Raw genomic sequence first — 26,733 nt, 5'->3', positions numbered from 1 at the left:
CACTTCTTTGCTTTCTGGGTTGCTTTGGCTGTATGTTTTGGGTCATCGTCCATCTGTATCATGAAACGCCGCCCAATCAATTTGACTGCATTTAGCTGGATTTGAGCAGACAGTATGTCTCTGAACACCTCAGAATTCATTCGGCTGCTTCTGCCCTGTGTCACATCATCAATAAACACTAGTGTCCCAGTGCCACTGGCAGACATGCACGCCCAAGCCATCACACTGCCTCCACCGTGTTTTACAGATGATGTGGTATGCTTTGGATAATGAGCTGTTCCATGCCTTCTCCATACTTTTTTCTTGCCATCATTCTGGTAGAGGTTGACCTTGGTTTCATCTGTCCAAAGAATGTTTTTCCAGAACTGTGCTGGCTTTTTTAGATGTTCTTTAGCAAAGTCCAATCTAGCCTTTCTATTCTTGAGGCTTATGAGTGGCTTGCACCTTGCAGCGCACCCTCTGTATTTACTTTCATGCAGTCTTCTCTTTATGGTAGGCTTGGATATCGATACTCCTACCCCCTGGAGAGTGTTGTTCACTTGGTTGGCTGTTGTGAAGGGGTTTCTCTTCACCATGGAAATGATTCTGCAATCATCCACCACTGTTGTCTTCCGTGGACGTCCAGGTCTTTTTGCGTTGCTGAGTTCACCAGTGCTTGCGTTCTTTTTCAGGATGTACCAAACTGTAGATTTTGCCATTCATAATATTGTAGCAATTTCTCGGATGGTTTTTTTCTGTTTTCGCAGCTTATGGATGGCTTCTTTCACCTGCACGGAGAGCTCCTTTGACTGCATGTTGTCTGTTCACAGCAAAATCTTCCACATGCAAGCACCACACCTCAAATCAACTCCAAGCCTTTTATCTGCTTAATTGATAATGACATACTGACGGACTTGCCCACACCTGCCCATGAAATAGCCTTTGAGTCAATTGTCCAATTACTTTTGAGCCCCTGAAATGAAGGGATTGTGTTAAAAAATGCTTTAGTTGCCTCACATTTTTATGCAATCGTTTTGTTCACCCCACTGAATTAAAGCTGAAAGTCTGCACTTCAACTGCATCTGAGTTGTTTCATTTAAAATTCATTGTGGTAATGTACAGAACCAAAATTAGAAAAAAGTTGTCTCTGTCCAAATATTAATGAATAAACTATATCATGCCATGGTAACCTAGGTTCCTTGTGGCCCAATGCTATTCTGCAATAGATCGTGGGTAGACCAAGCTGTTAGCCTTAGAAGGCAGATGTATGTAGGAGAAGGAAAACACTGATTCCGAACTGCGAGGAGGGCACTACCTCAGATATTTTCATCTAATCAAATGGACTAATAAATACCCCTGAGAGTGGTGGAGAGGATCAAGAATACCACTAAATTGCTGTCTTGCGACTGAATTTTTCAGCCAAAACCTACACCCACCACTAAGATCTGTCATGAAAGACATCTAGGCAAGCTTTTAAACCTAAAATAATCAGACATAGATTCAAGGAAGAATAGGGCATCCCCTGTAAGGTATCTTGCCTGTTCCTTGTGGAAATTAAACAGGGAACACTGCCACAGTGACAGACATTACAAATGAAGCTAATCCTAAACTTTAGTGTAAGCACTATTAATGTAGGCAGTCTGACAGGAAGGGGAAGAGAACAGTTTGATTTGACGGAAAGGAGGATTGTTGTGTGTGCAGAAGGCAAGAGAAATTGGGTAGAAGAAATTATATAATGGAGAAAATGAATAATGAAGGAATGGAGTAGATTTGATTGGTGTGAAGGGGACAAGTGACAAGATAATTAATCTAAAGGTTAGTGAGGGGAAATATTAGTAAACATCATATGTGCATATTTCCCCTAGATGGGATATGAAGGGGAAGAGAAGGAGAGTTTTTGGAGTCCTATGGTACAGAAGACACAAACAATACCAGACACTGAGAGAGTGATAATTGGAGGAGATTTAAATGAGTATGGGGAAAGCAGTAGAGAGATAGTCAAAAGAATATATAGTGATTGGGGAATAGGGGAGAGGAACTGTGGGAGTACAAGTAGTAGATTATGCAATGACTCTCTATATGGCAATAGACAATAACTTTTTTGAGAAAGACCAAAAAGTATGTGACATATAGGAATGGAGGCAGAGAGAGCCAAATTGACTTTCTTCCTTTAAAGGAAGTCAAGAATTGTAAAGTTGTAAATGAAGAGAACGTAGCAACACACCATATGTTATTGGTAATGGATTTCAAAGTTAAATATAGTAACTACAGTATATCTATAGTAGAGCAGGTAACACCAAAAATTAAATGGTGGTGAGTTAGACAAGGAGAACTTAGAAATCAGTTTGAGAAAAAAAAAGACTGTTGAGAAAATAAGGCAGAAGGCATTAGTAAATGAATGGTGGGATTGAAAACAGCAGAGTTTTTAATAAAATGGGGGAATTAGAAAAGTCAACAGGGAGAAAATTACTAGGGGCTTCATGTATAACACCGTGCATAGAATTCACACTAAAACATGGCATACTGACAAAAGTGGAAATGTGCATGTGCACAAAAAAATCCAGATGCATCCAGACGCCAAGTTCCATGCACTTCCCCTCTACAAATCCCAACAAACGTGAAATGTAATGCACGTACACGCACCTACAGCCCCACCCCGACTCATTTTAATATACAAATAAATATCAATATCCCCTTCCATTCAGTATTTGGTTAAAAAACAATGGAAGAGGCATGTAAAAAAAGAATTTCAGTGAAGGCATGAAGTGGTATAAGCAATAAAAGCATGGTGGAGACACTCGGAAGTTCAAGTTCAGAAAGTCGCACAATGCCCGAAAGAAAAAAGAAATGGGTCAAATATCACAGTCAACGTGAAAAGGCAAGTCGCAACCTAGCGGTTGTTTATTCTGTTTCAGACGATATTACAAAAGCTGACCCCCCTACAATACCCGGGCGGTGATGTTGTTGCTGTGCCAAGCCCGTCTTTGAGTGCTGGCTGCACACACACTACTGCCTCAGAAACTGCCTGGAGGCCATCTGGCTGTGTGCTGATGGACACTGTTCTGCAGTCACAAAATGCAATAGTGTTTGCGGTAAAGGATTTGGCCAATGAACTAAAGAATATATATGATATTGACCACATATGAAATTAATTGGTTAAAAAGTAAATGCTGCATCTGATTACCTGTTTTTACATTCTGCTAATTACATTTAAACAAAGTTATAACGCTGTCCGACTTGGCTGATTATGTGGTGGGTCAGGTTCATCATAGCACATCTCTTCAAGTACATGCTTGCACACTTCGACACACTTTCAGTGAACTAGAGTGGAAATGCTTTCTATTTACATAAGCAAATTCATTCTTCATAATGCAGTGCTGGCACCAAGTGACACAACAGATCAATTCTCCGCTCTTTACTTTGAGGTGACTCACTATCCTTAAAAGGACTACTTGCCTTTTGCCACACTAGTTGGAAAAAGCACCTGTGACTGTATGGAGCTACTGCTCTTATAAGCTCTCCAGCAATATATGATGTAATGCCAGCTCATTCTTTTGGTGATTAATCCCTGTCTGATGTAACTTGTCCAGCGGCGTTGCAATAGCAATGTGCATGCAGCTGACCACTCCGATTACATTTGGAAAACTGGACGTTGCTGCGAATTGGTCTTTGATGTTTTGCAGTTTGACCACAGTGTAAGGAAATCTTATATATCTGGATCACAAGCGGATCATGCCATCCTATACAAATGGTATGGCGCGACTCGGTAATGTTTGTGAAATACCCAATCGGTCAACAAGTTCACGTTGGAAAGCTCCTGTGGTTAAAAACCCGAGAGAGGGCAGATCTTGCAAAGGAGCAGGTAGAGCACAATTCCTCAAAGTCTGCCTTTGTAAAGCCAGCACCAGTTCAGCACACAGCTCCGAGAGGATAGCTTGGAAACCGAAATTGACTTAGAAGCCAATCATCATCATCTATAAATATACACTCTTCTAATTCTTACATTTGCAATGTCTTCTAACAACTCTAAAGCAGCTGTGGTAGTTGGAATAGTTTGGCCATTCCATGCACCATTATATTGTTACAGAATGATTACAATCAAATGAATTAAATTTGTAAATGATATGCAATTAATTTAATTGTATTTGATAAATCATGTGTCATTGATGCAAATATGAAAAAGAAAGTTAAATGACACAGGAACTCACTGTGCCGCTTTGTGCCGCCAGTTTTCAAAACGGAGCAGAAACATGCTTGTGCAAGGTAGGGATCTACCGTGAAAATGTGTGTGGCTCTACACCAAGTTTAGTTTTTATACACTTCAAAGTGTGTGAGAAAATGGGCATACGCAACATTTTTGGGCATACGCACGATGTATACATGATGCCCCAGGACATAAGGAAACATAGTGGTTTTATGGAGAGGTACAAGAAGTGCTGTAGGCTAAAAAGGACACAAAAAGAAGATGGGACAGAATGGGAATGGAGAAAAAACCATTGAGGAACATAAGAGAATAAATAAGAATGCAATGAGCAGTGGCCAGAGCAAAAGCATAGGCAGTGGATGAGGGAGAAGGGTAACGGGAGAAAAAGATAGATCTTGTCCAAATCAAACAGATAGAGTGAATGGGGAGCTGTGCTAATTAATATATTGTAGATAAAATTAAGGAAAAGTGGAAGGCATACATGGTATTTATAGATTTAGAGAAGGCATATGATAGAGTTCCCTGGCAAGAAATATGGAGATGTAAGGGAAAGAAGGGTATACCAGAACAGCATATAAGGAGGGTGTGAGAAGTAGGAATAACAGAAGAATTTACAGTTAAAGTTGGATTACATCTTTTTACTCTGATTATGGATGTTACTGCTAGGGCAATAGTAGATCAGGTCCCATGGTGCATGCTATTTGCAGATGGCATTGTGCAATGTGGCACCACTAAGAATATTGTGGAGAGGACTCTGAAGCAGTGAAAAGAGCTATGGATGATAGAGGCCTTAAGATTAGTAGGGAAAAGGCAGAATATCTAAGACTTAATGATCAAAACAAGATGGAAAAGATAACCTCCAGGTGGAAAGGCTTAAAAGGGTAAAAAAGTTCAAATATCTTGGATCAGCCATAACAGCGGATGGAGAGGAATTCTAGAAATAAACCATAGAATGCAATTAAGTTGAAAAAAAGGTATCAGGAGTTTTTATGTGACTGAAGAATCTGCAAGAGTGAAGGGTGAAGTGTATAAAGCAGTGGTCAGACCGGCATTGTCATATAGATCAGAAACCTGTGCTTTTTGAAAAGGTCCATGAAGAGACACTGGATGCTATAGAAATGAGGATGTTCGGATGAATATATGAAGTAACAAAGCTTAATAACATCAATAGTGAGAGAATCATAGGTACATTTAATATTAGGGAAATCTCGAAAAAATACAGGAATGAAGGTTAAAGTGGTATGGGTATGTCATGAGAAGAGAGGAGTCGTAGTGTACTTGTCACCTTCTACATTCTACAGTGTACACAAGCATCAAAGAAGATTAATATTATGTGAGATTGTGTAAGAAGATGTGTAGAGTATAACAAAAGGCAAATTATACTTAATCTGTATAACACACTACCGAGTTATCTGGAGTACTGTGTGCAGTTTGGTCTCCATATTATAGAAGGTCTGGACAAGAGGTACTAGGCTGATTCTAGGACTGCAAGGCTTGAGCTATGAAGAAAAATAAAAGGAACTGAACCTTTTTAGTATCAGCCAATGGAGATTATATTAAAAAAAGAATGTAAAGAATTTAAGTTAAAAAATGTTTTCTTCGAGCTGGCATACACGTTTTCAGGGCTAAAAATTCCCTTCTCCATTTATAACAGTTGCTTTATGTCTTCTCTGCTGAGTTTGGAACTCCTTCCATTTTCACAAAAGTAGCATTTTGAAATAACTCCAGAGGTCTTTACTTGTGGTTGAAATTATATTATTTGCCTAGTACTGTTTATTGTGTTCACACACAGAATCATTAACACTATGAAGTAATTGAACATCACTATTATATTTAATACAAATTCAGCACAACTTTTTCATTTACACAAAGAAAAACATTTTACAAACACAGTAATTATATCTATTGGGGTATCTAAATAGAGGGTATCTATTTATTTTAATGTTTTAAAGACAAATCATAATACTTTTTTTAATTTAATATTTAGAAATAAAAATAAGTGTAAGTTTAATCATTAAGTTATCACTTGTAATGCGTTATTTTGTAAATGTTGCATCTGTTTTTTCTTTCTTTCTCAAGCCTTTATAGCTGCACTGTATATTGACAAAGATCTGGAGTATGTACATACTTTTATGAATGTTTGCTTCTTTCCAAGATTAAAGGTAAGCACATTCATTATAACACGAAATGTTATTTTAAGTTTTTGTTTATATTACTTTGTGAGTTTTTTTTAATATAACACTTTTGATATTTTAAATTAGTGCATGGAAATATTGTACAGCACAGTAGCAGATGGGTTAGCACTGCTGTGCCACAGCTTCAGAGTCTGAGGTTCAAAACCCAGTCCAGACACTGGATTTATGTAGTATCCTTGTTCTCTTCATCCGTTTGTTTTTTCCTCTGGATATGCTCATTTCCCCCATCACAAAGACTTACTTGTTCAGTAACTTGGTAATGATAATTTTATTAGATTTTATTAATATATGGCCTTTCCTATGCTCATGACACTTGATTGGCCTATTGTGGAAGCGTATGTGTAAATATCTCCACATTCCATCTAGGGTTGGTTGCCACCTTCTGCCCAGTGCGGTAAGGATAGAAACGTCTTCTGTTAATTCTGAAGCAAGTAAATTTGTTGGGTGTAATAATGATGCCAAAGATGTTTTAATAACATATTCAAGGCTTCTTAATCCAGCTACATAAAAACAGATTTTAAATGAAGAATAATAAAAACTGAATAATGTTTTGTGTGGTAGAGATTAGAACACAGGTGATGGATAACAATGACCTTAGAGATTGCTATATCTGGCAACATTACATAGATTTATATATTTATATATTAAATTGTTTGATTTGATTTTTTTTTTTGCTACATATAAGAGACCTTCAGGATAAAAACATGTCCATAAGCAAATGTGAAAACAGAATAACAGATTTAAATTTGTCAGTGGGTTATTTGTTGTTTAGTGGTACAGTACTGACTTTGAGAATAGGTACATGTCAGTGACTAAAGAGTGCAGTCTCATAATTGTGGGTTGATCCTTGCGTGAAGCTTTAAAGTGCTATCCATCCATCTACCCTTCATTAAACCTAGTTGACATGTTTAAGGAAAATCCATGTCAGTAACCATTTTGTTTACCTGTAGGGACAAACATTTTAAAAACATTTATTTTATGTAGTACTTTTTTGTATGTTTTAAAATATATTTATGCAAAAATAGTAAGGAACAGTGTGAGTGCTCTGACCACATCTTGTACAATTCCTCTGAATCTTTAATAAACAGAATAAGATACAATGGTTTCTGATTTGATTGCAGAAAGTAAACATATTCAGTGATACAGGAAAAGCTGCAGCTCTTTCTTCTTTTTTTTTGGCATACACAGAAAATCATATGGTTTGTCCTCCATAGCCCATAATTTGTGCTTCCACAGTATTGCAATTGTGAAGCCCTTCCAGATAGTAGTAGATGAGCTATTGGAAAAATAACAAATATTCAATAATGCTAACAATTCATTTTCCTATTGTTAGCAATGTTTTTGTGTAAAATCCACATACATTGCACCCACACAACTCACACCCAGTTGAAGAAGTGAACTCCAAATAAAAGTAAAATACTGGATTGTACATTTTGCCTTTGTAGTTCTTTTCAGTATGACAGGTGCTATAGAACGATTACCATTCTTTCACTAATGAATGAAAATGAAATTTCACAAATCAAAAATAAGAAGTGAATACACATATGATCAAATATATGAAGGGAACAAGGGTGCTTATGTCCAGGTTGCCAGGGGTTCTGAAGGCTCAGTGCCACTTTTTTCTTAAAAAAACATTTTATTTTTTGTTAGTCTTCTTTTTATGCCTAACCCCAAGAAAATCACATATTCCCCAAATGTTCCACTTTAAAGCTAGGTCTTAAGCTTTCCAGGATGCTGTAAATTCAGACATTCCACTTTTCAAAGAGGCAAGATTAATTTTTTTTCCCCCACAAAATTATCATATTGAATTTAAAGCTAGGGTTTAATTAGCAACTGTGCTACAACATTGTGCTATTATCCTGCCCTGGTGCAATGCTAGATGAGGCACAAAACAGCCCCAGGTTGATTTGTAGAAAGCAATACCGTTCTTGTTGAAAAGCATAATCACAAAGACTATCTATGCCAGTTTAAAAAATACTGTGAATTAGGTCTATTTCCATAATATTTTATCATTCTATTTTAAATATATTCTCATATTCCATAACACAGAAATGAACTGAGTCATGGAGTTGAATGTTCTTCTGCTTAAAATAGTTTTATCCACCTTCTGCATTAACAGCATGCATCCCAAAATTGTCTTGCTTGTGAGTATTCATTGAAGTGCTCAGATTAAATAATGAAAGTAATTTGAGGATTCTAAATTGGCCCTAGTGTGTGCTTGGTGTGTGGGTGTGTTTGTGTGTGTCTTGCGGTGGGTTGGCACCCTTCCCAGGATTGTTTCCTGCCTTGTGCCCTGTGTTTGCTGGGATTGGCTCCAGCAGACCCCCGTGACCCTCTGTTCAGATTCAGCGGGTTGGAAAATGGATGGATGGATGGAAGTAATTTGAGGAACATTGCATGAAATAAAAGAATTGCATCTTGCAAAACTTGTTCATGGCAAGCGTTTGATATTTATCAGATCCTTTATACTGTGATTTTGTATCGGATAAGCAATTTTTTTTGTTGTTTCGTGTGTGAAAGAGTACAAGCTTTATATTGGTCTAATATTATGCACTAAATTTAATAATATTTGACACCAAAGTTAATTTTACAGATAACAGAAAATCGGCAATATAGAGTGCTCTTTAGTTTCACAAAGGAGAATTTCTGTTGTGTTCTTGCTGACCTCTGGTGGACATTTTTAGTATGACAACTATTTCCAATTAAACCTAACAACAAGAATTGCTTTTCAATGGATTAAAAATGCTGGGTCCAGGGCTGAAGCTGAAAATGTTTTATTCAACCTAGAATGAAAATAATTCTATATTATTGAAAGCCTAATATAGTCAATCTATTTATGATGAGACACATCAGAAAAGAAAAACAAGAGTTTTGCTCATGAGTCTTATCCACATAAGTGGTTTGTAGCGTAAGCATAACTATTCACACTTCTTCTACTAATAAGTACTGTCTATGTTCCTTAACGTATATCTTTGTCCTGTACTTCACCAAACAATTTAAAACCTTTTTTTCTCAACATTCTTTTAATTTATTTACTTTATACCTTATCATAACATTTCTGAGATTTGAAGTAAAAAATTTATTACATTATACAGTGTCTTGCATTGGTAAAAGATGTCCTAATTAAGATATAACTACCTTACAATACTAAAGAAATGTAAGCTATTTAGTGAAAGCAAAACACTGCTTTGTGAAGAATGTAGAGTACTGTAAAGTATGCCCATGAGATGCCAACGGTCATCAGGAAAGGACCTCCTGAAATCGATTGTTAATATTGTGGTAAATGTGCATAAGTCAGCAGTTTCCAGATTATAATAGACTATATGAAAGAGTGACAAGAATAAAACTGTTTAAAACTGCTTAAATACTGGAGATTCTACTGTTATTTAAGAATTTATAAAATAAATAGCTACCAAACAGCGATCTATTCAACAATCTTTCATTTTTCCATTTCAGAATTACAAAGAGCAAGTGTTTACAGTGTAAACTATAGGGAGCTGATGGATCTTTTATTCTTTATATATTTTTATTAAACTTATAGTATGTATTGCTACATACAATGATTACATCTTATATAAACACTGTCAGCGAAGTTAAATCTTGTATCCCTTTGTATTCCAAATTAATGAGCACAAGGTCTAACATTATTATAGGAGTGATGTCTGCTTAGATTATTATAGAACGGAAAAGTCTAAATCTGTTACCAGATTTAACTTTTGAGATGTTTACTTAGAGTTGAAAAGCAAAAATATATATTTGAAAATTTTTGATGTATAGAATTCTAGGAATCAAATAAATACTGGTAACTGTACACTAAGACATTTTTCTGTTTATATTTCTATCTTAATTGGTAAGCTTTTAGCATGCCCTATAGAACACTCTACTGTGCATTTGGAGTGCTCTAGATGGTTTTGCTTAAACAGGTTTTTATGACAGAGCTGTGGAGAATTGTGTATGTATATTTGATATCATCAAACGTTTACCTGATTTTTTTATGTGTTTTGTTTCTGAAGGAGTTCATACTCAATCAAGACTGGAATGACCCGAAGTCCCAGCTCCAGCAGTGCTGTTTGACTTTGAGAACTGAAGGCAAAGAACCTGATATACCTTTGTACAAGTAAGACTTTAATTTCTTTGTGTTTTAATAGTTAAAAAATGCATATTCATCAAAGTAATATTCATACATGCTGTATGCATTAAAGAGAACATTTTGTCCATGTGGTTTATTTATTTATTTATTTATTTTGCTCATAATACTCACAAAATACAGTAACTTCTGGTAACTATTTTATTTAAGTACCTATACGTAATGTATACAGTATAAAAAGCACACTTCAAAAAAGTAAAGGAAACACTTGAGTAAATTAGGGATACAAATTATATTTTAAAATAGTCACTTATACTCCGTTGTTACATTTGAGAAAATATGCAGTTAGCATACTATTATGTTAAAGGTGTGATGTGTGACACCCAGCTATTTATTATTTTGGCATCTATGTGAAGAATTTGTGGCTGCTCATTGATGAAATCTCAGTGGATTTTAGAGAATGTAGATTGTTGGGACTTGTCTGCCTTCAGTGGTGGTGACTGCAGAACATGTCAATATCTTAAAAGGAACATTGATCAAGGTGACATTAGTATGGAGTCTAGAAGAAAGCATATCACCAGCTTATTGCAACTAAAATATCCACATCCTGACCTTTATTTTTGTTCATTGGTTTGGAATGCAAGGGTAACAGGCACACAACTCTGAATCATTCATTTATCAGTAAATGTCAATCTGTCAACAACTTTATAGAGCAGGATATTGTGGTTGGGTTGTAGTGCCTGACTTAATAGTATGGCTGAAAAATGAACTTTTATATTTAGAGTGGAACAAATGAAACAGGCAGTTATCTAGTGACCTCTTTTATTTTTTTATTTTTTTTTTTAAAACAAAGTTATCCTAAAAGTTGTTTTCATTCAGCAGGTAAGCAGGCCACATGAAAGAAAAAGTGTGCAGGCCCAAGTACTTGTTCCTCATAGGCAAAATATATGATGTCTATTATGGTGTTGGTTGTATTTAATGATTCCACTAGAGAGCACTATTTCTATCGTTATTGCAGTAAAATCTCCCAGGATGACAATACACCCATCCACCAGGTTGTCAGTGAATATTTAAAAAAGCATGACAGCTATGTGAACTATATATCAGACTCTTAATAAAGTATAACATTTAAGATTAAGCATTTGTTTATGTTCTTCACTTTCACATTTTACTGTAACCTTAGACGTGGTTTAGTGAAGGTAAAGTGACCCTCTACAATTAGCTTTATAGATACTTTAGATTACAGTAAATTTTAGAACAGTTGTTTCTCTACAGTGTGGTAAGCCATTGGCCTATGCATGTATCCAGTAGACTTCAAACACTTCTTCCTCAGACTCTTGATTCATCTACTGGTATTCTTTGTTGCACAAAATTTCTGCTTTCTTCATAAGAACAGTCATGTAAAGAAAAAAAATAAAACTCTTCTGTAAAATTGTGGTAACAGAGTGTGTTGTTTCCTTTATTCTTAATTTTCATTGTTTTTATTTAGTTATAAAATATGACTCATATAAAAGTGAAATTAATTTCTCTTACTTCTACTTTAGGACTCTTCAGACTGTGGGACCTTCCCATGCAAGAACCTATACTGTTGCTGTTTACTTTAAGGGGGAAAGGATTGGGTGCGGTAAGGGTCCAAGGTAAAGTGATGCTTATTGATTTAATACTGTACAGGTTGTCTCTGAAATATATACACAATTTGGTGATAATTCAGGAAATACTTTTTCTGGGAAATACCAATTACATATGTCAGTTGTTGTTGTTTATTATTGTATCATAATTCGGGCACATGCAGTTGTAAATACTGTGACAAACCATCTCAGGGGTTCAGTTCCATGAGGTAGCATTACAGCACATTGTGCCACCACACTGTCCTACTTTTGCTGTAGTCTTACTGAAACAAGCAAAAAAAAAAAAAAGATAGGTATGTTCTCAAACTTTTTTTTTTTTTTTTAGTAAAATGATTGATTGTTAATCTTTTTGCATCCATCATAGTAAAGAAAAGGCAAAGGACTGACATATCCAAAGGGATTAAATGGGTTTTTCCTTCACAAATAAGATGATGGTTATAAAATATGTAAAAAGTAAACAGAACAAACACTTAGCACTATTACCTAAATAATCAAAAAACCCATTCCTAATAGTGTCTAACTTGACAAAAGATGACTTAGGTGCACAGTAAGGAAGATGGTTAGAAAAGCAAGAGAATACAATAAGTGAAAGGGTCATATTTGGAAATCTACAGTATCAAGATGTGACGTGTTGAACATCTCTTCTTAAAGTAAACAATACATTAATGTGAACTGGCCATTTATAGTTACTGCCAGGAGAAGATGCTTAAAGCTACAATAAATAAATCTTCTGGAATGTTGCAAACATGATTAACATGTTTTTTGTAAGTAAATTATAGGGGTAGGTATGACCACATTCGAACCATCTTGCTATTTATACCATCATGGGTTTGGGAATCAATAGAGGATTGCACACAAAATAACCTCATTCCTACTGTGGAGCATGGTAGTTGATTTTTAATATTATGAGGCTGTTCTATTGTGACCACTAATGGTACCATAAGATTAATGGACAATAGTCAGTTTCAGGAAATTGGGTCCAAATGCATGATTGCTTATATCAGTAAGCTCCAAGTTAGTCAGTGGTGGACCTTCTAGCTTCTAATAATAATAAATGGTTAACATAAAACAAATGTCTATCTGAGACTCTAAACTGTAATCCAATTGAGAATCAATCTATGGTCTGTAAATTGAAGAAAACTATTTGTAAGAGTAGGCTTATTTATGTCCGGCCTCTCCAAAAATTCAGTAAATAGGAGTTGGATGTTTTCTATTTTCATTAAACATTATACTAAATGGCTTTATGCTGATATTTGCACCATGTAGGCAATCCAGTAATTTGAACAAGTATGATATTAGAAAAAAAAAAACTTTTTTCTTTTTTTATTTTGAAATAATTTTATTTGAATAGCATCCTATAGTTTCCTGTTTTGAGACAAAAAATAGTTGCATGTACTGTTTATTTTATTTGCCTTCTTTTGACAGTCTTTAAGGTTCTCACTAGTACTTTAGTTCACTTCCTATTGTTTTTTGTGTATGTTTTGTATTCATTCAGCGTACATAATATATAAACATATATATAATAACGTATGCATATGTTAACAGTTAAATGATGTGTTGATTATATATTTTATCAGATAGCATTGACATGTGCAACGGACACATTGATCATTACATAGTAGGCTGTTTCATAAAGTGTTTTTCCTCTCACAACAGCATTCAGCAAGCTGAAATGGGAGCTGCAATGGATGCACTCGAAAAATGTAAGTGATCTAATAAAACTGCGAAAAACTAATTTTGAATATACTGATACCAAAGTTAAATTTAGGGTGGCTTACAAAATTATACAAAATTAAGTCCTGTAATTCTTTTCAGACATGTTTTTGTCATCTAAACTTTCTTTTGTAATTGGACACCCAGGACTTTCTGTATAGTAAATATCTTGCAGAGAAAGCTGAAAATTATTTGAAAATAAATGCAGTATTCTACAAATGTGTATTGCCAAGCTCACTGTAGTGTTACGGCTTACCAATATTGCAGGCATCCTGTGTCCAGGGTTCAAATCCCACACCCAGTCATTGTCCTTGTGGAGTTTACATGTTCTTTCCCTGTCTGCATGAGTTTTTCCCCCCCACATCCCCAAAGGCATACAGTACATGTGAGGTTAAATTGTACTATGCCATGTTGGTTTGGTGTAAATATGAGCGTGTGTGTGAGAGAGAGAGTGGGCCCTGTGATGAACTGACACCTTGTCTAGAGTCATCTCCTACCTTGCACCCAGTGCTGCCTAGATAGGCTTCATCACTCGGTAACCCTAAGTTTAATTAAGCAGGTTTGAAAATATTCCGTGCAATGTTGCACATCTTTCTGTGCTACAATAACTACCTAATAAGCCCATCAGTCTGCTACTACTTATTCTTTTTCATTTTCAAAAGTAACCTCTCTAAAGTAAGTTGTTAAATGTTTTCTGGTAGAGGTGTTCCACATAAAGGTGTAGAGTTTTGTTACTTAAAAATAAAAAGTCATTAAAATTTTTGAAAACAATTCTGTATGTTTCAGAGGCACAATTGTAATGAAATATGCATCTTTGCAGAATGAAATCCTTTTACTCTAGCCCAGTAAATTAAACACTTTTGAAAAAGTAACGGTAACATTTTTATAGTTTTTTTTATATGCCACATCCATTATCAGGTGAAGATCTTTCTGCATGTAGGCCTGCTGCTTTTTATTACCACACAGTTATTTAAAAACATTTTTGTATTTGAGTACTAGCACATTTTCTCTAAATGTCTGATGATATGGATATGGATATGGAACTACCTTTGTTATCCTGTTGCATTGAATGGTCCTCTTGTGTGTGGTTTTTGCTCTATGAAACATATTTTATGAATCAAAAGAGAAATGTTTAATTCTCTACATATGATATTTGGTATAAATTTTAAATGTGGTATGCAAAAATGATTGTTTTAGATGGATTTTTCTTTCTGAAAAAATGCTATCTAGTATTTTTCCCTTATTAATCTAAAACATTTGTTCTTAGATAACTTTCCTCAGATGGCTCATCAGAAGCGCTTCATTGAGCGGAAGTATAGACAAGAGCTGAAAGAAATGAGACGAGAACGGGAACTTCAGGAGAAAGAGTCAGATGAAACAGAAGATAGGAAGTAGTAGTTAGATGTATAAAAATGTAAATCCTGTAAGGGCTGGACTATTTATACATACTTGTCCTTCAAGACTATTTTATTTTTTTCTTTTACCAAAATTCTAAATCATGATCTTAGCACTGCGGTGGGTTGGCACCCTGCCCTGGATTGGTTCCTGCCTTGTGCCCTGTGTTGGCTGGAATTGGCTCCAGCATGCCCCCATGACCCTGTGTTCGGATTCAGCGGGTTGGAAAATGGATGGATGGATGATCTTATCAACAGTAGTATTTCTTTGTGTTGTTATATTTATATTGTGTTTTATTGAATTTTTAGTCTTTCATCTTAGTTATTTTTTATTTTTTTAATGTCTGAAATGTATAGATGCTAACTAAATAAAATATTTAAATGTATTGTTCCCAACCTTTTTCTGTGGTAACCACCCCAACCAACCACCACTATTCTACTAACCACAAACACATTATATCTCATACACATGTTCAACTATCCGAAGGAGCTGGACTACCGGAGAAGTCGTTAAAAGAAGCAGCTCCAAGATCAGTGTTCACAGATGTGGAAATTAGTGAGCACTTCAGTGGCATCTCCCAGCCAGTTTGTCCCTTTGCCCACCCCTCTCTATGTCAGAGACAGCTCATATGTCCACTATCCACCAGCCCTGTGAGACTCGCTGGTGACTACACGCCCGGACAGATGGACTTTAGCAGCCAGGAGACGTGTTTGATGTGTTATAGCTGCTGTGTCTGCAACATCGCAGAGCTGTTCTTATGCCAGCTTCTCCAGGTAGTCCTGTCCCCCTCAGACAGTTCTCGACCACCTGCAGAGCTTGTCTCTCACAGGTTCAGACCCAGGTGCACTATGCTATTATTTCCACAGTGCATCACTATGCCATGGAATAGTGGTTGAAAAACATTGGTATAATTGTTCTGTCTTCAGACTTATACAAGTTATTATTCCAAGCTAAATTCCAATTAACACTTAGTTCTTATAAATCCAAGCTGAATGTTACCTTATTTGCGTTTTTTGGGTTTTAAATGAATGAAAGAAAATGGAAGACACATGAACCTTTTCTTGTGTGGTATATTCTTGAATGACATCAATTATTTCATTACAATGGCACCTGTTATGAGGTTGGCAGCCAGCGAACAATCAGGTTTTGATGATGATGCATTGGAAGCTTGAAAAATGGGCAAGCATTAGGATCCAAGCAACTTTGACAAGTGTCAAATTAAAATGGCTAGATGACTGGGTCAGAGCATTCCTAAAATGGTCTTGTTGGGTGTTCAGTGTGTGCAGTGGTTAGTACCTACCCAAAATGATCCAAGGAAGGACAACAGGTGAACCGGTGACAGGATCCTGGGTGACAAAATCTTATTCGTGTACGTGGGGATGGAAGGCTGGCTAATCCCACAGAAGAGCTACTTTAGCACAAAGTGCTGAAAAACGTAATGCTGGCAATGAGTAAAATGTGTCAGAACATACTGTGCTTTGCAGCTTGCTGTGTATGAAGCTGCGGACTGGTCAGTGTGTCCTATCCACCACCGTAAGCACACCACCATGTGTCCATCAAAACTGAATCTTGCAGCACTGGAAGGTGGTCTGATGAATCACATATTCTTTTAGATCATATAGACAGACTGGTGCATGTACATCATTTACCTGGGGAAGAGATGGCAGCAGGATGTACAATTGGAAGAAGCCAGTGATGCTAGTCTAAGCAATGTTCCTCTGGGAAACCTTGCGTCCTGACATTCATGTGAATGTTACAGTACTTTGACATGTACCTATAGATTGCTGCAGAACATAGTGGCCTCTGTCAGCAGAATAATGCACTCTGCCACACTGCAACAAATTATTCAGGAATGGTTTGAGGAACATGACAAAGAGTTTAAGATGTTGACTTGGTCTCCAAATTCACCAGATCTCAAGCTGACTCAACATCTGTGGGATGTGCTGGAAAATCATGTCTGATGTATGGAGGCCCTGACTTTGTTACTTACAGGACTTAAAGAATCTGCTGCTAACGTCTTGGGTGCCTGATACCACAGGACACCTTCAGAGGTCTTGTGGAGTCCATGCCTCAACGAGTCAGAGCTGTTTTGGTGACACAAGTGGAACCAAAACAATATTAGGAAGGTGTTTTTAATTTTGTGGCCGATTGGTATACACTACATTTTTTTTTCCTTAGTCTGTAGTGTAGTACTAGGGTGTTGTACAGTTTGAGACATTATGGATGTAATGAGAAGTCAAGCAAAATGACACCTTTTATTGGTTAACTAAAAAGATTACAATATGCAAGCTTTCGAGCAACTCAGACCCCTTGCCTTACATCTTGCCTGAAGAAAAGGCCCGAGTTGCTCGAAAACTTGCATATTGTAATCTTTTTAGTTAACCAATTAAAGGTGTCATTTTGCTTGACATGTCACTATAGTCTGTAGTGGAAATCTTTTGTAACTGACCATACCATCCCTACCTATAATGAAAAGCCATACATCTCTGGCAAAGCATCAATAGTCTTGGGGCCCCTGGATATCTGCCATACCCATGTCAATAAATCCTAAACCTAAGGATGGAAAATTGGATATTTTAGGTTAAAAGGAATGAGAGTGAATCCACGAAGCAAAGATATACACTGTTATATAAAATACAGAAACATTGAAAATAGAAAATTTCTTTCCAAGGCTCTTCCCAGCTGGTGACATTCCAGTGACCACTCAGAGTACCAGTCACAAAATATTGAAGAGTCAATGATTAATCAGTTGTTGTACCCTTATTTGATGTATTTTTACATGTGATGATACCTCTTCTACTACCATTTTATCAGGAAATAATTCAGCATTTTTTAGGATTGTAAAGGTGTAATTGTTCACACATTCTGCAGTTCACTTTAAAGTTTTGGTTTAATACTTGATCCTGCATGTCAGCTCACAATGGCAGCACAATGATCTTAAATGAAGAGAATGGTTGGCACACCACAGAAAAGTGGATATTAAGAATACTTGGTTTCTCAAAGAAATAATTACTTTAAATTACTATATATATATAGATATATACACACACAGTAGAGTCTCGCTTATCCGACATAAATGGGCCGGCAGAACGTCGGATAAGCGAAAATGTTGGATAATGGGAGGTGTTAAGAAAAAGCCTATTAAACGTCAAACATGTTATAATTTTACACATTGCGAGCCTAATACAGTGGAACCTCAGTTCACGAGCATCTCTGAACATATACAAATCGGGTTATGACCAAAAAGTTCGCCAAACTTTTGCCTCTGTGCACGACCACACACTTGGTATAGGAACAAGCCAGTTTCGCTTTCGGTTTGTGCGCGCCAATGATTTCCGCACATGTTCAGTCTCTCCCTGTGCATTCCCTGTGCAGCGTTAGAGAGAGAGAGAGAGAGAGAGACACAGACAGACACATGCACACACACGCGAGACACACACGCACGCCAGAGAGGGCCAGCCACATAATCCACTGTAATCATGTTTTACAACAAAACAACAGAAAAATTTAACTGAAAAAATGAACTTGGCAACAAAAAATAGACTACGTTCACGCTCGCAACTTGAAGTTCTTGTTGCCGATTGATGCGTTTTTTTTTGTTTTTTTTGCAGTGGGACGTCGGATAATACAGAATGTTGGATAAGCGAAGGTTGGATAAGCGAGACTCTACTGTATATACAATGGGGAAACTTAAATTGAACACTGTTGCCATAAAAAATTAAATTTTAAACATTTATATTGGTTTGATTGTAGTTAGTAAATTGATAAGGATCATTATTATTATTGTGCTCATTTAAGCTACAGTGGTGTGAAAAACTATTTGCCCCCTTCCTGATTTCTTATTCTTTTGCATGTTTGTCACACAAAATGTTTCTGATCATCAAACACATTTAACCATTAGTCAAATATAACACAAGTAAACACAAAATGCAGTTTTTAAATGATGGTGTTTATTATTTAGGGAGAAAAAAAATCCAAACCTACATGGCCCTGTGTGAAAAAGTAATTGCCCCCTTGTTAAAAAATAACCTAACTGTGGTGTATCACACCTGAGTTCAATTTCCGTAGCCACCCCCAGGCCTGATTACTGCCACACCTGTTTCAATCAAGAAATCACTTAAATAGGAGCTGCCTGACACAGAGAAGTAGACCAAAAGCACCTCAAAAGCTAGACATCATGCCAAGATCCAAAGAAATTCAGGAACAAATGAGAACAGAAGTAATTGAGATCTATCAGTCTGGTAAAGGTTATAAAGCCATTTCTAAAGCTTTGGGACTCCAGCGAACCACAGTGAGAGCCATTATCCACAAATGGCAAAAACATGGAACAGTGGTGAACCTTCCCAGGAGTGGCCGGCCGACCAAAATTACCCCAAGAGCGCAGAGACGACCCATCCGAGAGGTCACAAAAGACCCCAGGACAACGTCTAAAGAACTGCAGGCCTCACTTGCCTCAATTAAGGTCAGTGTTCACGACTCCACCATAAGAAAGAGACTGGGCAAAAACGGCCTGCATGGCAGATTTCCAAGACGCAAACCACTGTTAAGCAAAAAGAACATTAGGGCTCGTCTCAATTTTGCTAAGAAACATCTCAATGATTGCCAAGACTTTTGGGAAAATACCTTGTGGACTGATGAGTCAAAAGTTGAACATTTTGGAAGGCAAATGTCCCGTTACATCTGGCATAAAAGGAACACAGCATTTCAGAAAAAGAACATCATACCAACAGTAAAATATGGTGGTGGTAGTGTGATGGTCTGGGGTTGTTTTGCTGCTTCAGGACCTGGAAGGCTTGCTGTGATAGATGGAACCATGAATTCTACTGTCTACCAAAAAATCCTGAAGGAGAATGTCCGGCCATCTGTTCGTCAACTCAAGCTGAAGCGATCTTGGGTGCTGCAACAGGACAATGACCCAAAACACACCAGCAAATCTACCTCTGAATGGCTGAAGAAAAACAAAATGAAGATTTTGGAGTGGCCTAGTCAAAGTCCTGACCTGAATCCAATTGAGATGCTATGGCATGACCTTAAAAAGGCGGTTCATGCTAGAAAACCCTCAAATAAAGCTGAATTACAACAATTTTGCAAAGATGAGTGGGCCAAAATTCCTCCAGAGCGCTGTATAAGACTCATTGCAAGTTATCGCAAACGCTTGATTGCAGTTATTGCTGCTAAGGGTGGCCCAACCAGTTATTAGGTTCAGGGGGCAATTACTTTTTCACACAGGGCCATGTAGGTTTGGATTTTTTTTTCTCCCTAAATAATAAAAACCACCATTTACAAACTGCATTTTGTGTTTACTTGTGTTATATTTGACTAATGGTTAAATGTGTTTGATGATCAGAAACATTTTGTGTGACAAACATGCAAAAGAATAAGAAATCAGGAAGGAGGCAAATAGTTTTTCACACCACTGTATACTGAAAATGTAAGTATAAAATTGTGTTAACTAATGTGTTGCTCTACAAATCCTATTCACATGAGGTATTTTCTCTGAGAGTTGAAAACTTTTTGATACAATGTCCTCTTATAAAAATGGTAAGGAAAGTAAAACCAGACCAACAATAATTAGTTCATTAACAAAAATGTGTAGCAATGGTGAAATGAACACAATACCAACAATTAAAACAAAAAAAAATCACTTTTTGAAACTGATATTAAGCTCAGTTTAGGGGTGGAAAAAAAAGAAAAACAGTGAAAACTACCACCGAGTCAAAACATAATACCCAAATAAACTTTTCAAAAACAATTGATGGTTGAATTTATTTAAAATTCTTTAAAAGTTTGTTTAAAGAAAAGATTTAAGGTCATTTCTTGCAAATCTGATGACCATTAAAAATGTACAGCTTCTCAATAACTTGGCCCTTACCATCTACTCTTTTTGCTTTCTTGCAAGCATTTTTAATTCTCTCAGGAAACTTGTGTTTGTTTGCTGCTCTTTACCGTGTAGAGTTCTTCTATAAACCTTTACTTCTAAGTAACCAATGATCAAATGAGCTAAGACCCCCAATAGGCAGAAACATCGTCTTCATAAACAAAAGAACTTCCTCCTGGAAATGAAATCATCAATTCATACAATGCATGCGGGTATACTGACTATGTCTTGCTCCTCATAACCTAAATACAGGGTGATTCTAATGAGCGGGGACCACGACTGTCGTAATAATGATGCAATCCAAATGAAATAAAGATCACAGTATTCCTGGATAAATAAACGAATGAGTGAGGCATGGCGCTCTTATTGACTTATTTGTGAATGAACTGGATGACCATGAGATCAATGAAGGTTATTTCCAGCAAGATGGGGCAACCTGTCGCATGTCGGCTCGCAGCATGGCACAAATTGAATTGTTTTTTGGCAATCCGGTCATTTCAATAGGACTATGGCCACCTTGTTCCCTGGACCTGTCACCGCCGGATTTCTTCCTTTGTGGAGCGCGGAACGGAAAAGTGTATAAGAACAAGCCTTGTAGACTGGAACTATTCCAGCGAAACATTGAGCAGGAAAGAAATTGCTGCCACCACCCCTACAATGCTTGTGGATACCTATGCGAATACAGAGCGTGTGTTTATCTGTGTTTGGAAGAAGGTGACCATTTCCAACACCGAATGTGACCTGATCGTTTACGCATCTATGACGGTATGCACTGTACCTATTTCGTTTTTGTTGCTTCATTATTACGTGAGTAACACGTCATAATTCGGGGTCCCCCCTCACTTGAATTTTCCTGTATAATTTGCATTCTACTGTTCTCTGCCATTCTTAGTGCACAGATTTTACTGGCTGTGGCTTTCTGGTTTTAAATTCTTGCTTTTTATGCATCTCTTGAATTGCAAGTGCTCATAAACTATCACTAGAAAGTCTATTTAATTCTTTGTTTCTTAAACTATGAACTGCAACCTGGATAAGTTTGTGATGGGTTACCACATCATTGTGTAGTAAAATTAGCTCAGACTATTCAAGTGCAAGTTCTGTGGTGAGTGATAAACCAGAATCAGCCAATTTACTAACATGTATGTCCATAACATAAATAAAAAATATAGTTTGCCGGAAAGCACTGCAGTCACATGTATTACATAATACACTGCATATGTTACTCAATTCAACTACATTTAATTTATTTTACAATGGCTGGCACAATAATTTTTTGCATGTGTGTCTAATTCATGTTTTATATTAATTATGAAAGCCTGTGACACAGTACCAAAGAGGTCCCATTGTCCTTGTGGAGTCTGCATATTCTTCCTTGGTCTATGTGGCTTTTCATTTTGCAAAGATGTGCTTCTTAGGTAAATTCTCTCCTTGTGCAGGTAGGTACTCACTTGGACCCTAGTAAGCTATCCACAACTGTTTCCAACCTTAGACCAGTGCTTCTGAGGTAAGCTCTGTTGCCCCACATCCCTGAATTGAGCAGAATGGAATTACAGTTTTCTTTTGTAGATGTGAATACTTTAAACATTTACTCTACTGCTGATTATATGCTTGTTGATATCCTTAGTGTGACAAACTTCAATAATATATTTAAATGTAATGTCAACCTTCTGTTTAAACAAATTTTATAGAATTAAGCTCCAATTAATGTTCAAAATTTATTTTGAAGTATACAGGTGCTGGTCATAAAATTAGAATATCATGACAAAGTTGATTTATTTCAGTAATTCCATTCAAAAAGTGAAACTTGTATATTAGATTCATTCATTACACACAGACTGATGTATTTCAAATGTTTATTTCTTTTAATGTTGATGATTATAACTGACAACTAATGAAAGTCCCAAATTCAGTATCTCGGAAATTAGAATATCAATTAAGACCAATGCAAAAAAAGGATTTTTAGAAATGTTGGCCAACTGAAAGGTATGAACATGAAAAGTATGAGCATGTACAGCACTCAATATTTAGTTGGGACTCCTTTGGCCTGGATTACTGCAGCAATGCAGCGTGGCATGGAGTCGATCAGTCTGTGGCACTGCTCAGGTGTTATGAGAGCCCATGTTGCTCTGATAGTGGCCTTCAGCTCTTCTGAATTGTTGGGTCTGACGTATTGCATCTTCCTCTTCACAATACCCCATAGATTTTCTATGGGGTTAAGGTCAGGCGAGTTTGCTGGCCAATCAAGAACAGGGATACCATGGTCCTTAAACCAGGTGCTGGTAGCTTTGACACTGTGTGCAGGTGCCAGGTCCTGTTGGAAAATGAAATCTGCATCTCCATAAAGTTCGTCAGCAGCAAGAAGCATGAAGTGCTCTAAAACTTCCTGGTAGATGGCTGCGTTGACCTTGGACCTAAGAAAACACAATGGACCAACACCAGCAATTAACATGGCACCCCAAACCATCACTGACTGTGGAATCTTTACACTGGACCTCAAGCAATGTGGATTCTGTGCCTCTCCTCTCTTCCTCCAGACTCTGGGACCTTGATTTCCAAAGGAAATGCAAAATTTACTTTCATCAGAGAACATAACTTTGGACCACTCAAAGGCGAGACGCTCCTGACGCTGTCTCTTGTTCAAGAGTGGCTTGACACAAGGAATGCGACAGCTGAAACCCATGTCTTGCATACGTCTGTGTGTGGTGGTTCTTGAAGCACTGACTCCAGCTGCAGTCCACTCTTTGTGAATCTCCCCCACATTTTTGAATGGGTTTTGTTTCACAATCCTCTCCAGGGTGCGGTTATCCCTATTGCTTGTACACTTTTTCCTACCACATCTTGTCCTGCCCTTTGCCTCTCTATTAATGTGCTTGGACACAGAGCTCTGTGAACAGCCAGCCTCTTTAGCAATGACCTTTTCTGTCTTGCCCTCCTTGTGCAAGGTGTCAATGGTCGTCTTTTGGACAACTGTCAAGTCAGCAGTCTTCCCCATGATTGTGTAGCCTACAGAACTAGACTGAGAGACCATTTAAAGGCTTTTGCAGGTGTTTTGAGTTAATTAGCTGATTAGAGTGTGGCACCAGGTGTCTTCAATATTGAACTTTTTCACAATATTCTAATTTTCCGAGATACTGAATTTGGGACTTTCATTAGTTGTCAGTTATAATCATCAACATTAAAAGAAATAAACATTTGAAATACATCAGTCTATATGTAATGAATGAATCTAATATACAAGTTTCACTTTTTGAATGGAATTACTGAAATAAATCAACTTTGTCATGATATTCTAATTTTATGACCAGCACCTGTACTCTAAAACTTCAAGTATTTCAGTAATCGCTTCTTTGATCTTCTGCTAACAAGCAATGTCTCCCCTTTCAAGCACTACTTTCACCACAGCATTATGATATTCAGTGTCTAGCAATTTCACAAGTGTGGATTTTCCACATCAGATTATAACACATCCACCTTCAGCTAGACAACTACAACAGCAAACACTGACTACGGGTATTACGATTACTGCTCAGGTCGAGCAGACGATCTAAGCATCTAGTTGAGACTACTGATAGATCAAAAAGGCATACTAGTTTAAAAAAGAGCAAATGAACAAAAAGAGCTTAAGACACTGGCTTATCAAACAGAGCACACTTCCTCTGTGGCAGTAATAATTCTTTACTGAGTAGTCCTTCATATCCCAATCTTAAAGTGATCTTCAAAAATTGATTTCACAGGCTATATTTCATATACAGTACATTGTTCATATATATATGCATAGGTCTGATCACAATCTGATATTTGGGTGGTTACCTACCAGATAACGCCTGTGGTTAGTTGGCCAGTCGGCAGACATCTGCCATGCCCTCTCAGCTGCACGAAGCACATCACAGACATGATATATAGTTCCTGCCAAATAATACAAGAAATGTGTTTCACTCTAATTGGGGCTCATCATTTGCTTTCCCTCACAAGGATCAAATACGTGTATTATACTCTTTGTATTATTTGGCAAGTTCTGTATGTCATATATGTATATCTATATAAATATATATAATTATATATATATATTGTGTGACCTTGGCCCACTGGACGCCTGGATCAGGGAAGGACCGGGAAAGGGGCGATATCTTCCCTGGACGCAAGAGGGCAGCCCCCCTGATTTCCATCAAGGGCCACAGATACGGAGCTGGGAAGCTCAACTTTGTGGGGGTCCGTGGCCCAAACAAGGGGCTGCCTGGATGGTTCCTGAGCCCTGGAGGACAGCATTTCCGGCACACCAGGAAGTGCTGCCACTCCAGGAACTGTGTACACCCGGAGTGCTTCCAGGTGCAATGGCAGAACTTCCGCCACACCAGGAAGTGTTTGCATGTTCTCCCTGTGTCTGCGTGGGTTTTCTCCCACAGTCCAAAGACATGCAGGTTAGGTGCATTGGCGATCCTAAATTGTCCCTAGTGTGTGTGTGCCCTGCGGTGGGCTGGCGCCCTGCCCGGGGTTTGTTTCCTGCCTTGTGGCCAGTGTTGGCTGGGATTGGCTTCAGCAGACCCCCGTGACCCTGTAGTTAGGATATAGTGGGTTGGATAATGGATGGATATATATATAATATATAATATATATATATATATATATAAATGTTTGAAGATGGAGCAATGGAACCAGTCTCTTTATGTTGATTGCTGATGAGTGGCTCTATAAAGAACCATTGGCTGCGTCTGTCATACTGCTCAGATTCTTCAGCAGTAACACGTGATGCCAACTGCTTCATTCCTTTGTCCTCTCATACATAGCACCCACGCACAAATGCCACAATATGCACAGGGTCTAAGTGCTGACCCGAAGCGCCAGGGTCCACATCCAAGTCTATATATATATATATATATATATATATATATATATAGTATATATACACACATTATCACGCATGTGCATCTATGGATCACTTTCTAGGCTCATCTGTGGTAGGCACTAAACCTCTCTGCTCTTTCTGCAGCCCAGAGAAGATGCTCAGTGAGGGCAACTTTCTCCACCCTTTCCGATTCCCCATTTATTCAATCTTTTGCCAAACTTACCGCAGTACGGGATTCCATCTTTGTAGTCTAAATCCTACTTAGCCTGATGGTAGTCTTATTTTTGAAACACTGTTGTATTGCCACGCATAATGGCCCTATTTTTCATTGACTATGTGCTATTTTCTTTGTTGGAATTAAAACAGGGTTGACTGGGTTGGTGCCCCAACATTTTCCAGTTCCTTACTTGACCACATATATATACAGTATATACACATATGTAGAAATAGATAAATATTTGCCTTAATGCTTCACAAGACTAAAAATCCAGTCTCCCCAGTGTCCAGATTTCTCATTTTTGTGTAAGATGTGGTTCAAAATGTGATTACCTTTAAAAAAAAATAAAACTTTTCAGCTACTAGTACACTACTTAATGTAAGTGTCCAATTGTGGGTGGGAGACCGGAAGAAACTCCAGACTAACAGTGCCCAGGCTAGAATTCTGCAGGGATGAGCCATTTGGTATTGGTGATTTTCAGATGAAAGTGGGAGCATCAGTTTCACTTCATCTGCTCATGGTGCTCTGCACAAATGCATTCATTGGAAGTTTGAAAAGGTGAGTGGGCATGTATTTTATTTATTTATTTTTTTT

General features: G+C 37.4%; 1 protein-coding gene across 1 annotated transcript in view; it reads left to right on the top strand.

Moving 5' to 3' along the window:
• The window catches only part of drosha (drosha ribonuclease III), a 139,709-nt gene extending 124,123 nt beyond the window's left edge, over window positions 1–15,586 (top strand). The window contains exons 28-32 of the mRNA XM_028803821.2: window positions 6,263–6,345; window positions 10,392–10,495; window positions 12,010–12,102; window positions 13,750–13,796; window positions 15,074–15,586. Of these exons, the coding sequence (XP_028659654.1) occupies window positions 6,263–6,345; window positions 10,392–10,495; window positions 12,010–12,102; window positions 13,750–13,796; window positions 15,074–15,201 (455 nt within the window). The 3' untranslated portion in view covers window positions 15,202–15,586. The remainder of the gene's footprint in view (window positions 1–6,262; window positions 6,346–10,391; window positions 10,496–12,009; window positions 12,103–13,749; window positions 13,797–15,073) is intronic.
• The last annotated feature ends 11,147 nt before the right edge of the window (window positions 15,587–26,733 follow it).

Source organism: Erpetoichthys calabaricus, chromosome 6, assembly GCF_900747795.2.
Source record: "Erpetoichthys calabaricus chromosome 6, fErpCal1.3, whole genome shotgun sequence".
NCBI lineage: Eukaryota > Metazoa > Chordata > Cladistia > Polypteriformes > Polypteridae > Erpetoichthys > Erpetoichthys calabaricus.
The sequence above is the reverse complement of the archived record's forward strand: the minus strand, read 5'-3'. Positions and strand labels throughout refer to the sequence as shown.